At 46.3% G+C, this 13,801-nt stretch overlaps 1 protein-coding gene across 7 annotated transcripts in view; it reads left to right on the top strand.

The window, feature by feature from the left end:
- The first annotated feature begins 9,605 nt into the window (after positions 1-9,605).
- Positions 9,606-13,801, top strand: part of TMEM44 (transmembrane protein 44) — a 30,803-nt gene continuing 26,607 nt past the window's right edge. Inside the window, exons 1-2 of one of the 7 annotated variants that reach the window (XM_072963004.1) lie at positions 9,606-10,123; positions 12,572-12,698. In XM_072963004.1, coding sequence (XP_072819105.1) covers positions 9,981-10,123; positions 12,572-12,698 — 270 coding nt within the window. In that variant the 5' untranslated portion in view covers positions 9,606-9,980. The remainder of the gene's footprint in view (positions 10,124-12,571; positions 12,699-13,801) is intronic. The other 6 variants (XM_072963001.1, XM_072963000.1, XM_072962978.1 and 3 more) reach the window with 6 other exon arrangements.

Raw genomic sequence — 13,801 nt, 5'->3', positions numbered from 1 at the left:
ATTCATAATCATTTTACAGTGTTGTGTCAAATTCCAGTGTTCAGTACAATTTTTCAGTCATACATGGACATATACACACTCATTGTCACATTTTTTTCTCTGTGATTTATCATAACATTTTGTGTATATTTCCCTGTGCTATACAGTGTAATCTTGTTTATCTGTTCTACAATTTTGAAATCCCAGTCTATCCCTTCCCACCCTCTACCCCGCCCCCCCCCCCCGGTAACCACAAGTCTGTATTCTCTGTCCATGAGTCCATTTCTGTCCTGTATTTATGCTTTGTTTTTGTTTGTTTGTTTGTTTCTGTTTTTTAGATTCCACATATGAGCGATCTCATATGGTATTTTTCTTTCTCTTTCTGGCTTACTTCACTTAGAATGACATTCTCTAGGAGCATCCATGTTGCTGCAAATGGCATTATGTTGTCGGTTTTTATGGCTGAGTAGTATTCCATTGTATAAATATACCACTTCTTCTTTATCCAGTCACCTGTTGATGGACATTTAGGTTGTTTCCATGTTTTGGCTATTGTAAATAGTGCTGCTATGAACATTGGGGTGCAGGTGTCATCCTGAAGTAGATTTCCTTCTGGGTACAAGCCCAGGAGTGGGATTCCTGGGTCATATGGTAAGTCTATTCCTAGTCTTTTGAGGAATCTCCACACTGTTTTCCATAGTGGCTGCACCAAACTGCATTCCCACCAGCAGTGTAGGAGGGTTCCCCTTTCTCCACAGCCTCTCCAGCATTTGTCATTTTTGGATTTTTGAATGACGGCCATTCTGACTGGTGTGAGGTGATACCTCATTGTAGTTTTGATTTGCATTTCTCTGATAATTAGTGATATTGAACATTTTTTCATGTGTTTTTTGATCATTTGTATGTCTTCCTTGGCGAATTGCTTGTTTAGGTCTTCTGCCCATTTTTGGATTGGGTTGTTTATTTTTTCTTATTGAGTCGTATGAGCTGCTTATATATTTTGGAGATCAAGCCTTTGTCGGTTTCACTTGCAAAAATTTTCTCCCATTCCGTAGGTTTTCTTCTTGTTTTATCTCTGGTTTCCTTTGCTCTGCAGAAGCTTGTAAGTTTCATTAGGTCCCATTTGTTTATTCTTGCTTTTATTTCTTCTAGGAGAAAATTTTTGAAATGTATGTCAGATAATGTTTTGCCTATGTTTTCCTCTAGGAGGTTTATTGTATCTTGTCTTATGTTTAAGTCTTTAATCCATTTTGAGTTGATTTTTGTATATGGTGTAAGGGTGTGTTCTAGCTTCATTGTTTTACATGCTGCTGTCCAGTTTTCCCAACACCATTTACTGAAGAGACTGTCTTTATTCCATTGTATATTCTTGCCTCCTTTGTCAAAGATGAGTTGACCAAAAGTTTGTGGGTTCATTTCTGGGCTCTCTATTCTATTCCATTGGTCTATATGTCTGTTTTGGTACCAATACCATGCTGTCTTGGCATGGGTAATTTTTAAAAGCCACTGGAGACTGTGAGCCTCTGTTGAAAATGATCGTCAGCTTCCCAAATGAGGATGCCTCAAAAAGGGAATTTCTATTTTCCCCTTTGCTTCTGCCCAGAATGTGTCTTGTTCAGCATCCTTGCAATTGTTTTAAGTGTCCCCACCCTTGTTGTACGGGTTAGTACTTTAGACTTACCAGGTACAGTCATCAGCATTCTCATTTTCTTGTTTTGAAATTTTTCCCAATATTTTGTTACAAGAAATATACCACTCACGGTAGAACCTGCTATACATCTGTCACCTGTTTACTCTTCAGGCAATAAGAAAGAGGTTGAGGTTTTTCTCAAGAAGCCAATAGTGACGTATGTTTTCTTTGATGGGTAAACAGGAAAATTTGGCAGCAGGTCAGAAATCTACTCCGTGCCACCTTGTTTTACCAGCCCTTTCCCCTCTTCAGTCTCTGCGAACAAGTGAGGAAATCAGTTAAAATGTCCATGCTCAATAGCCATTTGTTACCTTCTGTGTTCAGCATACCACATACCAGTTGAGGGGGAGAGACCGTACAGGAAGGGAAGGTCTTGCTTTCCTAAGACTCCAGTATAAAGAAGAAATGACAACCCTTTTGAGCATTTAAAAGCAAAGGGTCTTGTGTTAGCAAAAAGTGCCCCCACAGAGTAGACCCTGAATACAGTGTTTGAATGTTTCATTGGAGTGTATATGTATACAGAAAGTGCACTATCCTAAGTATACAGACAGCTGAATTCTCACAAATGACCCACCGATGCAACCAGCACACTGATCGAGGCCCAGAGTGTGGCCAGCGCCCCACCTAACCCTCTCCAGGGTATCTGTTCTTTTGCCCTTTTCAGTTGATTTTCTACTACATGTGAACAGAACGCAGTATGTACTTTTAAGTAAGTGTCTGGCTTCTTTAATCAAATATTGTGAGAGGTACCCGTATTCTCACGTATCAGAAACAATAAATTGTTCATTCTCGTTGCCGTATAGTAGTATATGGTGTGAATACATCACAGTTTATCTGTTCGAACATTGATGCACATGTGGATGTTTTGCAGGTTTGGGGTTTTTGATATCTTTCTAATTAATAAACTTTACCCTTTAGACCAGTTTTAGGCTCACAGCAAAATTAAGGGCAGAGTACAGAGAGTTCCCGTGTACCCCCGTCCCACACGTGCACGGCCTCCCCCGCTGTCAGCATCCCGCATCACAGTGGTTCACTTGTTCTAATGGATGGACCTACACTGACACATCCTTATCACCCAGCAGGTTTTGGTTTTTGAAAATAGTGTTTCCATGCACTGTGATACAGTGCTGTTCAATAGAGCTTTGCTTTAAAGGAAATGTTCTATAATCTGTGCTGTCCAGTAGGTACATCCAGCCACATGTGACTATTAAGCACTGAGTATGTGGCTGGTGACATCTTCAGACGTTAACCACTAAAGGTTAACTGCTAACTCCTGCCTGACCCAACAATCAAAGGTCGGAATGGTGAGATTCTTTTCAGGGTCGGGAAGAGAACAGCAGTGGATTTCACATTTATAATGAATTATAAAATGAATTCTAAAACATTGAATTTTTTAAGGGATTCTTGAGTCCACAGTAATATTCGAAAAAGGAAAAGGAAGGGAAACTTTTTTACAAAAAACAACACAGTGAAAAAATGTAGATGGAATGTTAGAATTTTGTAACCATCAACAAAATCATGGATTCAGGCAAAGATCACCAGTGGCTGCTGAAAGCACTGAGTGAAAGGTCCCTGTGGAGCTAGATAGTCACATCCTTTTAAGACTCACTCACCCCTTACTTATTAAATTCAAAGGGAAAGTGTTTTCTACAGTGGAGTGATCTGGCAGATACCACCTTAACCAAGTGATCAAACTCAGCATCACCAGCGTAACGCCAGCCTGGCGTTCTGTACCTCCCGATGCAGCATTAGGGAGCACACAGCAGCACCTTGTATTGCTTTTGCAGAAGCATTTACCCTCAGTCTAACCACGAAGAAACAACTAAATGAATGAATCCTGAATTGAAAACAACACCACTATACTGGACATTATTGGGACAATTGAGTAAATTTTAATATGGATTACATTTTTTTCTTCCAGTTTTACTGAGATATGACTGACATACCGCACTGTATAAATTTAAGGTATACAGCATAATGATTTGATTTACATATGTCTTGAAGTGATTGTCACAAGTTTAATGAATATCATCTCATACAGGTAAAAAATCAAAGAAACAAGAGAAAAACTTTTCTTGTGATGAGAATTCTTAGGATTTACTCTCTTAACGACTTTCATACATAACAAAACAGTGTTAATTACATTTATCCTGTGTACATTACATCCCTAGTACTTAACTTGTCTTATATCTGGAAGCTTGTACTTTTTGTCGACCGTCATCCAATTCCCCCTCCTCCACCCTGGGATTACACATTAGATAAGAATATTTTATCAGCGTAATGAAAGTGTGTTATGTTGGAGAACATCCTTGGAGACACATGCTGATGCATTTAGGGGTCAAATGTCATGATACCTGCAATTTCAAATGGTTCCGAGTGGAGTGAGAGACAGAGAACAAATCTGCAAAATGTTAACAACTGGTGAACCTAGGTGGGTATTCTTTCACCTTTTTGTGGTTTTGAAATTTTTCAAAATAAAAAATTAGGGCTTGAGGTGTCATAAGAGTAGACAGTTAAGGGCCCCGGAGCCGTTCAGAAGCCCAGATAGAATTGTACCGAAAGACAGTAGAATCAGTTACTACAATTAACAGGACCATGCAGAACTCCTGTCTTTTTTGGCTTTAGGGAAGTGGGATTATCCAGCTCCCTCCCATATTGGCACATAGGAACTTGGCAGGATGCTGGTTTCTCTCCAAATGGCAAACTGCAGTGAGAACTTACATTTCTCTTAAATAATTATTTCAATGCAAATATTCAAGTACTGAATTCTATGTAGTTGGCTCTTTACTTATTTTTTTTAACAGAGATAGTGGGGATTGAACTCAGGACCTCGTGCATGCTAAGCATGCGCTCTACTACTGAGCTATACCCACCCTGACAGTTGGCTCTTTAAAAGGTGAGTTGCTTTGTTTTAAAGCCCCTTTAAAGAAGGACTTTCCTTGCTGTAACATTTCAACATCTGTCAGTTTGATTAACGCTTGCTCAGCTCCTGAGCATCTTAAAGTGACTTTCAGCAACCAGATGCTATTAATAAGGAACTTGAGGGGGAAAAAGTAAAGAAATCTTCACAAGATCATACGTGTTGATGACAGAGTTTTAAATAGAACCCAAGATCCCAGCAGTCCTACCACCTGCTTCAATCATGACACCCCAACATGTCCACAATGGGACTGATGAAGATTTGGAAAGGCCAGTATTTCAAAATGCATTCTCTTCGAATTAACTTCTCTGTATTTATAGCGGGTAAATCAAGCTGACAGTAGAGGGGTGTGTGTGTGTGTGTGTGTGTGTGTGTGTGTGTGTGTGTGTGTGTGTGTGTGTGTGTGTGTGTGTGTGTGTTATTGTTTGAGGAGTAGCCACAAGCCCTTACTCTGAATAATGCACTTTATGAGAACACTGGCAGGAGGCAATGTGTTCTCACAAGAGAAAAGCTGTTGATTGAGCTGCAGGTCTATTCTCCAACCACCGTCTCCCACCCCACCCCCACCCCGCGCCATCCCTGCTCCAGGCAGCTGGGATTTATGGCCCGATTGGCTGCCAGCTCCTGCAGGACCGCCCAGCCCATGGCGGCCCTTTCCTTCTTCAGGACAATGCCCGTGGAGCTTCTGCCAACAGGAAACGCTTAGGAGCTGTGGAGGGAGGGTGTGTGTTATAGTCCTCTTGTTAGTTTTTCTTTCCGGCAAACTCGGGACCATGGCCAAAAAACATTAGCTTCTGGGCCTCAGAGGAGCCTGATAAAGGAACTGATTCACTTTCTGAATGTGGAGAGCCCTATGGAAGGTACTGGGAGAATTGGGAGTGGGGGTGTCCTACTGGCAGGGAGGGAGTTGGTTAGAATGCATCATCCCCTGACAGGATGAAGTCCTGGTTCCCTTCCGACAGACCAGGCAGAGACTGCGTCTCTAGCCCACCTCCTATCTGCACTGCAGCACCCCTGCTATTGCCTGCACCCCCAGGCCACGCTCTTCCCACCTCCAGGAGCGCCTTTGCAGGACTGGTGCCATGGCCTCGTCACCAAAAGTAAACTTATCCTCCAAAGCCCAGTTCATGCATTTCTTGAAAGCCTTCCCAAACATACCCACACACGCAATGTTATACATCATCAAAGCATTTTCAGTATGCTCCTACATACATATCACATTTTCACAGCCTGTTAAAAACCAGTATTTTCATCAGTAAATATTTTCCTTACTATGTGCCAGGCACTGAGCTGGGGAGACAGATAAGAACTAAACAACCCTGGCTGCAAGGCGCTCACAGCCTGGTAGAAAGACAACACTCATTGCGCTTGAGAGGTGCCCTAACGGAGGAAAAGGGCAGGTGCCCGGCTGTCCCCGCACCTCCACCCCTTGGACCAGGATGCCCAATCACCTGTGTAGGGAAGACCACCAAGGAGCAGCTTTGAGAGGGAAAATTGCGTTTGGTTTTAGACCTGTTCAGTTAAGACATGCAAGTGGAGATGTCACATAGGCAGTTACATATGTGAGTCTAAAGTTTGGGATCTCTGACCTGCAGATAGCTCATTCGGGAGGCACGGCAGAGACGGGATAGTAGTTAAAGCCCGAAGACAGATGCTCCTGGCACGTGGTGGAGGAGAGAAGAGAGCTCTGTGTCTCCCTCCAGGAGGTGACCTTCCTCTTCACATTTTCTCTGGACCACTTTCTGTAGTGCAGCTGAGGCTCTCCCTGGGAAAGTTGGTAACAATAATAATCGCCACTGTTGACACATGCCAGATGCTTTATCTGCAGGGTTTCTAATAACCACAGTGACTCTAAGGCAGGTACTCATTCTCAGTTTACAGGTAAGAATACTCATGTGCAGAGAGGGTCAGGGCTTTGTCCCAATCACAGCTGCACAGAAACAGAGTGTGAATTCCACTCCAAGATTCTCCAAAACCCACATCTGCCCATTGCATTGTCCTAGGAGCCAAAATATCCAGTGTCAAGGAACAGCTCTCCCCTCAGCTTCTCCACCCCCACTGAGGGCCATCTCATAGGCTAGTGGTCCTCATAAGACTCTCCCTAGCAGCTTGTGAAAAGCAATTGCAGTTGACTAAATAATGGCCCCCAAAGATATCAAGTCCTGATCCTTGGAACCTGTAAGTGTTACCTTATATGGAAAAAAGGTCTTTGCAGGTGTGATTAAATTAAGGATCTTGAGCCAGGAAGATTATCATGGATTATCTGAGTAGGCCACAAATGCAATCACAGTGTCTTGATAGAAGGCAGAGGGAGATTTAACACAGAGAAGAGGAGGAGGCAATGAATCCAGAGAGGCAGAGACTAATTAGAGTGATGCAGCCATAAGGCAAGGAGCATGGCCACCACCAGGAGCCCGAAGAGTCAGGACAAGAAACAGCTGCTCCGCCAGAGCCCCCCAGGAGAGACCACCCTGCCAATGCCTTGATTTCGGTCCATTGAAACTGCTGTCAGGCTCCTGGCCTCCAGAACTGTCAGGGAATACGTTTCTGTTGTTTTAAATCACTAAATTTGGGATGACTTATCTCAGCAGCCCTAGGAAACGAATCCAGGCAGATTCCAAGAACATACACCCAGAGAGGTGGACTTGGTAGGTCTGCTTTTTGACAGGCAGCCAGAGTGATTCTGACACCGACAATCCATGGACCACACAACCCCAACTGCTCGGGCAGGGGGCTTGTAGGACTTACACCCTTAAACTGGGGGTTTGTAGTCTGGAGTCTATTCTGCCAATGGAATCCATAGATGAATTTCAGGGGTTCCATAAATTCCTCAAGGTTATGCAAGAAATTGTGTGGGTGGGCTTCCAAGTTCGTGTTCTTCAGGGATAAGGTTTTCTTCAGATTCTCAGAGGAGTCACAGAAAAGGTGGAGAATTTACTGCTCTGAGAAAAAGACATCAAGGTCTGTCAACCTGGTTCAGGGTAGGTGAGGAGGACTGAGCAATTTTTAAATGAGGCCCACCTCCCCAAGGTTATGCTGAGGGAGAGGGGAGTTGTAATAAAGACTGAATCAAGTTAAGTAGTGGTATCTTCAAGGCGAAACAAAACTGAGAGTATCAGGCAACCTTAGGGCCTGGTCAGAGAGTGACACAAGACTGCATGTGTGTCCTCACTTTATCGAGATAATTAGTGGAATAGATTATCTTTAGAGAGAAATCTTTGGGAGCAGTTGGTAGGCAGTGTCCAGAGGAACCGAAGATCTGGGCAGTACCAGTCAGCATCCACGGAGGATCATGGTAGAAGTGACCATTTGTAAGCACAGAGGACATGCACCAAAAAAGCCTTCAAAGAACCAAAAGGCAGAGATTTCAGGCTAGGGGTATTTACTGTTTATAGACTATGAGAAACATGGGTTACATATATTTTTCCTTTTAATTTAACCCTTTAATCTTGTCTTAGTTGGCATTCATTTTATATCTCTCCATCTTAATCATTTTATTATTTGAATTTTGGTCCCTTTTTTAAAAAACTTTTTTTTTCGTATTTTTTGTTTGTTTTTTGTTTGGGGGGGGAATTAGGTTTATTTACTTATTTATTTTTAATGGAGGCACAGGGGATTGAACCAAGGACCTCGTGCATACTAGGCATGCACTCTACCATTGAGCTATATACCCTCTCCCTAATAACATATTTTAATTTTACTTTTATTTAATCAATTTATTGTTTAATATCTCTTTATTCTACTGCACTGTAAGCTCCTCGAAAGTAGGGACCATATCTGTTTTTCTCAACAATGTGTCCCCAGCTCCCAGCACAATGCCTGACACATAGTGTTTCATTTCTCCTGTGAGTAGTCATAACTTTTTAAAATAAACAAACCAGTAAAATAGCACAGCCACTTTGGAAAACAGTCCAGTAGTTCCTCAAAACCTGAAACACAGAGGTCACCATGGGACCCAGCAATTCCACTCCAAGGTATATGCCCAAGAAAATTGAAAACTTATGTCCACACAAACACTTGTACACAAATGTTCATAGCAGCAGTATTCATAATAGCCAAAAAATAAAAACAACCCAAATGTCCATTAACTGATGGATGGATAATTAAAATGTGATACATCGACACAATGGATTATTATTCAGCCATAAAAAGAAATGACATACGGATACATGCTACAACATGGATGAACCTTAAAAACATGCTAAGTGAAAGAAGCCAGTCACAAAAGGTCACCTCCTGGATGATTCCATTTATAAGGAATGTCCAGCATAGGCAAATCCGGAGAGACAGAGGTAGATGTGTGGTTGCTCATGGTTGGGAGTGCTTGAGGCGGATGGAGAGTAACTGCTATTGGGTACTAGATTTGGGGGTAGGTAATGAAGATGTTCTAAAATTAGATAATGATGGTGGTTGCACAATTCTGGATATACTAAAAACTTTGAATTGTACACTTAAAAAGGTGAATTTTGTGCTATATGAATGAGAGCTCAGTAAAACTATTTTTAGATAAAAAAAGAAATGATAGTCAAGTCCTTCTTTAAGAAAGTTATTAAAATCAACAAGGAAAACTTTAAATTAGTTTGTTTTCAAGAAAAACAGCCCCGTGTACTTGAAATGAATGGCAGTGTGGTTGGATGGGAGGGGACAGATTGCAAAAATCACGGGGCTCCCTGGCTGCGGGGGGTCGCCGTCTAGGATGACTTCCGGAGCCCGGCTTGGACAGCTGAGCCAGGGCAGAGGGTGAAACTACAGCCTCGGAAAAGAGGGTGAGAGAGGATGTAGCGGGGCGCATTTGATCCCTCCTTCCTGGCCTCCCATTGCACTCTTTGTATGGTGCCATTTTAACCATCAGGACCAGGCCCCGCTCATCTTGGGATCCCCAGGGCCCAAGAGGCTCCCCAGGCGTTAAGTATATACTGTTTGGTTCAGAAAATGTGGTTGATTAATGAACAGACAAAGAGCCGGCAGGTCACTGCATTCCGCTCCGGCCGCCAGGTTTGGGGAGTGGTGACAGCCAAGGAGTCCGCGGGAGCCGCGCCGCCGCTGTCCCGGGGCGAGGGCCGCAGTCTTTGTGCCGAGGTTGCTCACGGCTCCCGCCGCTGGGGGGCGGCCTCCCGCCCGCCGACCCCCGACAATAGCGCGAGGGGTGGGGAGCCGCGCGGGCTCGGAAACTTTTCCTGGTGTCTTGGCCGCCGCCCCTCCTGGCCCGGGAGCGCGGAGCCGGGAGCGCCCATCTCCCGCCAGCGCTCCGTGCGCTCGGCCGGGGCCGCCGCGGCGGGACGCAACCAGAGAAGGGGGCGCGGGGCTGCAGGGCCCGGGGCTGCGGACAGCTCGGGAGGTCTCCGGCCACGCGGAGGCGCGGGCACGGGACCGGGCGGAGCCGAGCCAGCCATGGAGGAGGCGCCCAGCCCCGCGCCCGAGCCTGCGCTCTGGGACTGGGACTACCTGGACCGCTGCTTCGCTCGCCACCGCGTCTGCATCTCCTTCGGCCTGTGGATCTGCGCCTCCTCGTGCTGGATCGCCGCCCACGCGCTGTAATGGGGACCGAGACCGTGCGGCGCCGGGGAGGGGGCCGGGTCGGCCGCGGGGGGCCAGGGGCACTGCCGCCTGCTAACTCCCTCTTGGAAACCTATGGGGAAAGGGTCAGGAAGGGAGGAGGCAGCACAATTCTAGGATTGGAAGGAACATTTTGCTGTCGACTGAAATCAGATATTTCTTTCCGGATTCCACGCACGGGGAGGCTGGGCGGGGAGGCAGCAGGACGACGCTGGGTGGTGCAGAGGACGGGGCCGTGGACTGAAAGCCGCCAGACCCGGGTTCTATTGTCAGCCTTTCCCCATTGACTGACCGTGTCAGCTGGGCAAGCTATGAAATCCCTGGGCCTCCTTTTCCTCACATAAACACCGGCTGGCTGGGAGGATCAAATGCGTTAGTACTGGTAAAGCTCTTTAAGCACTATTATTGCTCCAGCTCTGCCACCAACGCTTGGCAGCGGGTGAGGACATCCGACGAGTCTCTCGATGTTTCTGGCCTCAATTTACCCAAAGACCTCATAGCTGGGAAGTAGGGAGGCGATTATCTGACTCTGACCAGACTTAGCGCTGGGCTGTCCAATACCTGGAGTGGTTTGGCCATGTGGTCACCACAGCCTGGGTTATAAGGGTGAAGTCTGCCTAAAGATGGTCTTCTGCTACCCTGTCCCAGGCTGGGAAGCATGGTGCCGCCCCTGTATTCCCTGGCAGGGGAGAAGGACCAGCACCCTGGTGGAGGCTGGCACCAACTCACCTTCATACCCAATAGATGTTCCCCTCAGGTGTTTGATGTTACAGAGATTCTGCAGCCCAATGGCCCAGGCCCTGGAATGGAGGGGGGGGGGGAGACACTTAGAAAATTTACTGAGGGCCCAGTACTGTGTTCATTAACTCACTAATCCCTGCCACAGCCCAATGAGGTAGGGACTGTCACTGACCCATTTAGATGAGGAAGCTGGGAGTTCTGACAAGTTAACTGACTTGCCTGCATGAATGGGAAAAACCGAAACTCCTGAACCTACTAGAAAGGGGCAGGCTCGTGAGGTCAACCACCCAATCAGAGGGTGGGGCTAACGAGGCACTTTACTTGCATTATCTCACTTGTCCCTGAGGCTATTATTATTAGCTGTCTTACCCATCTGGAAACCAAGGCTGGAGAGGTTAAGGAGATCCCTCGTGAATGCCCACCGTCCAGTCTGAGAGCAGAGCCTCTGCCTTTTCGCCTTGCCTCAGCTCTGCGTGGGCTGAGTCAGGGTCAGTCCACGACCCCTGACCGCTGAGAGCTGGGAACATGGGGACATGGCACAGAGCAGAGCCTCCACACATAAAGCAGAAGGCCCGCTGTTACCACCTTTCATCATAGGCCTCAGTTTCCTTCTCTCTCAAATGGGAGAGTTAAAATGAATTATTTCTAATTTGGTTCCAACTCAAGAGAGTCTCTACTGTAGTCTTCACTCTGAGGCCTTGAATTGGTTTCCAGAACTCTGGGGCCCAAATTAAAGGTTGATGTTCCCATTGTGAGCTTGGAGCTTCATCTGGCCAGTGGGGAAATGTTTGGGAGCCCCATAGCCTTCCATCCTTATCCACTATTCCCAAGGGCTATTGTTCAGAACAGGCCCGTGGGTCCTAACAACATGGAGTGAGTATCACTCTGTCAAAGGAAATGAACACCAGAGCTGTGGTTGTGCCTCAGTTTCTGCAAAGAAATGCAGCAGGGAAACAGAGAGAGCAAAGCATTTCCAAGATCCCATGTGATGCTGATGGAGAGACATCTGGCCTCTTCCAGGCTGTCCCGCCTTCCTGCGCTTGTTCCTGGGTGTATATGGGAGTGGGAAGAGGGCAGTAAGGGGGAGAAGCCAGCAGTGGGGGACGCTGGGGGAGTTCAGCCCAAAGTGCCATGGCATCTTCGAGGAGTTTTACTCACCCAGATGTGTGACAAGCATGCACCCCAAGTGAAATCAGGCTGGATGTGCAGGCTGGCAGAAGCCAGGCCACCTCACTGCACAGGTGGATGAGAAGGATTTCATTTTCATTTCAAAGAAACAAATTGCCTTTTTAATTTAGGCCATTAACTCTGCTCTGCAGTTAAACTACAGTGACTGGGCTGCTTTTATAACTGTCCTGTTTCCTTTCAAAAGATAAAAGCTGACAGCTAGTTTGGCAGCATTGAGTGGTAGGTCATGAACTTGAGGGGGCCAGATTTGTAGGAAGGAAGACATGCCTCATTTCATGAGGTCCTGCCATGGGTCTGTTGGCCAGAAGCTTGGAGTCTTTCCCTCCTTCTTTTCCCATCTGTACGCTAACATCGAAGGTCAAAAACACCTGCTGAACACCTGGGGAAGGAAGTGATTTGTAAGGACACAAAGTCACAGTTGCCCTTTTCAGACACCTGCTTTGGGAGCCCAAACTCACATCTCCGTGTTCTGGTCACACCCTTGTCTGTCCCCACAGGCTTCTCTATCTGAGATGTGGGAAGAAATCTGGACGGGACCAGTCGGCGCTGTGTGCCGCGTGCTGCCTCCTGACCAGCCTGTGTGACACAGTTGGGGCGATTCTGGCCAAACAGCTCACAATCCAGGTGTGTTGGACCCACAGGTGACAGTGGCAGGCGAGGCCCATGTTCGCCCCAGGGACTGTGTTCAGGCTGGTCTTTCTGCTTCTCCAGTATCCTCCTGGCTCACTGCTTGCCTCCTTCAAGTCTTTGCTCAAAAGTCATCTCAGAGCAGGGAGGGTAGAGCTCAGTGTTAGAGCGCGTGCTTAGCATGCATGAGGTCCTGGGTTCAATCCCCAGCACCTCCATTAAAATAAATAAATAAAAACCTAATCCCCCAACCCCACAGAAGACTTTTTTTTAAAGCCACCTCAATAAGATCTCCCCTGATCTCCTATGTAAAACTGTGCCCTACCCCTAGGCACTCCAGACCCCCTGTCTTGCTCTGTCTGTTTTCCCCCTAATACACCATCTACTTCACTATGTTTATCCCTTACTGTATGTTAATCCCTACTAGAATGTCAGCTCCTTAAGGGCAAAGGTTTTGGGTCTTTTTATACAAATCAACTTACATTTATTCCCTTGTGGTCAATTGAAACCTACACCCCGGTAGACGTGATGTGCTTTCCCATGTACGCATCTGTAACCTCTGACAACTAATTAACAGAGGATACAAAACTGCCAGGTATCACGGAAGACGGTGACTTCACTCCCTGCAGCCAGCTGTGCTGTGATACCTTCGCTTGGTGCTGACAGCCTCCTCTTCCCTCCTCTCATTCCGACACAATGCCTTCAGGCCTGTCTAAGTAATGTAATTTACTGCAGTGGGATTCCCCTGATAGCCTGTGCAGCACCTGATGACAGGAGTATTCATACTCCCCAGTGTTGTGGCCTGACACCGATCTATCAGCCCAAAGGCTTTTATTCACTACCGTTTCCCATCCCTCCAAACAGCAGCTGACACACAGAGGGCGTTCAGAAAGAAGGGACTGCTGCTGTTACTGTGTGTAGAGCCCAGCTCATGCAGGTGTGTCTGGATCTCTTCCCAGGTGGTAACATGGGCTTTGGAGCAAGTGAGAAGCCATTTTAAGTTTTTCCAAAGTCAAGGCCCTCAAATAAATCTGTGTAGAATATCCCATACGAGAACATATCCCAAGGAGAACCCGTGGGCCCGAGGCCACGGGGCTGGT

The sequence above is a fragment of the Vicugna pacos genome, chromosome 1, assembly GCF_048564905.1.
Source record: "Vicugna pacos chromosome 1, VicPac4, whole genome shotgun sequence".
NCBI classification, from domain to species: Eukaryota; Metazoa; Chordata; class Mammalia; order Artiodactyla; family Camelidae; genus Vicugna; species Vicugna pacos.
Note: the sequence above shows the minus strand (reverse complement) of the source record. Positions and strands in the feature narration are given on the sequence as shown.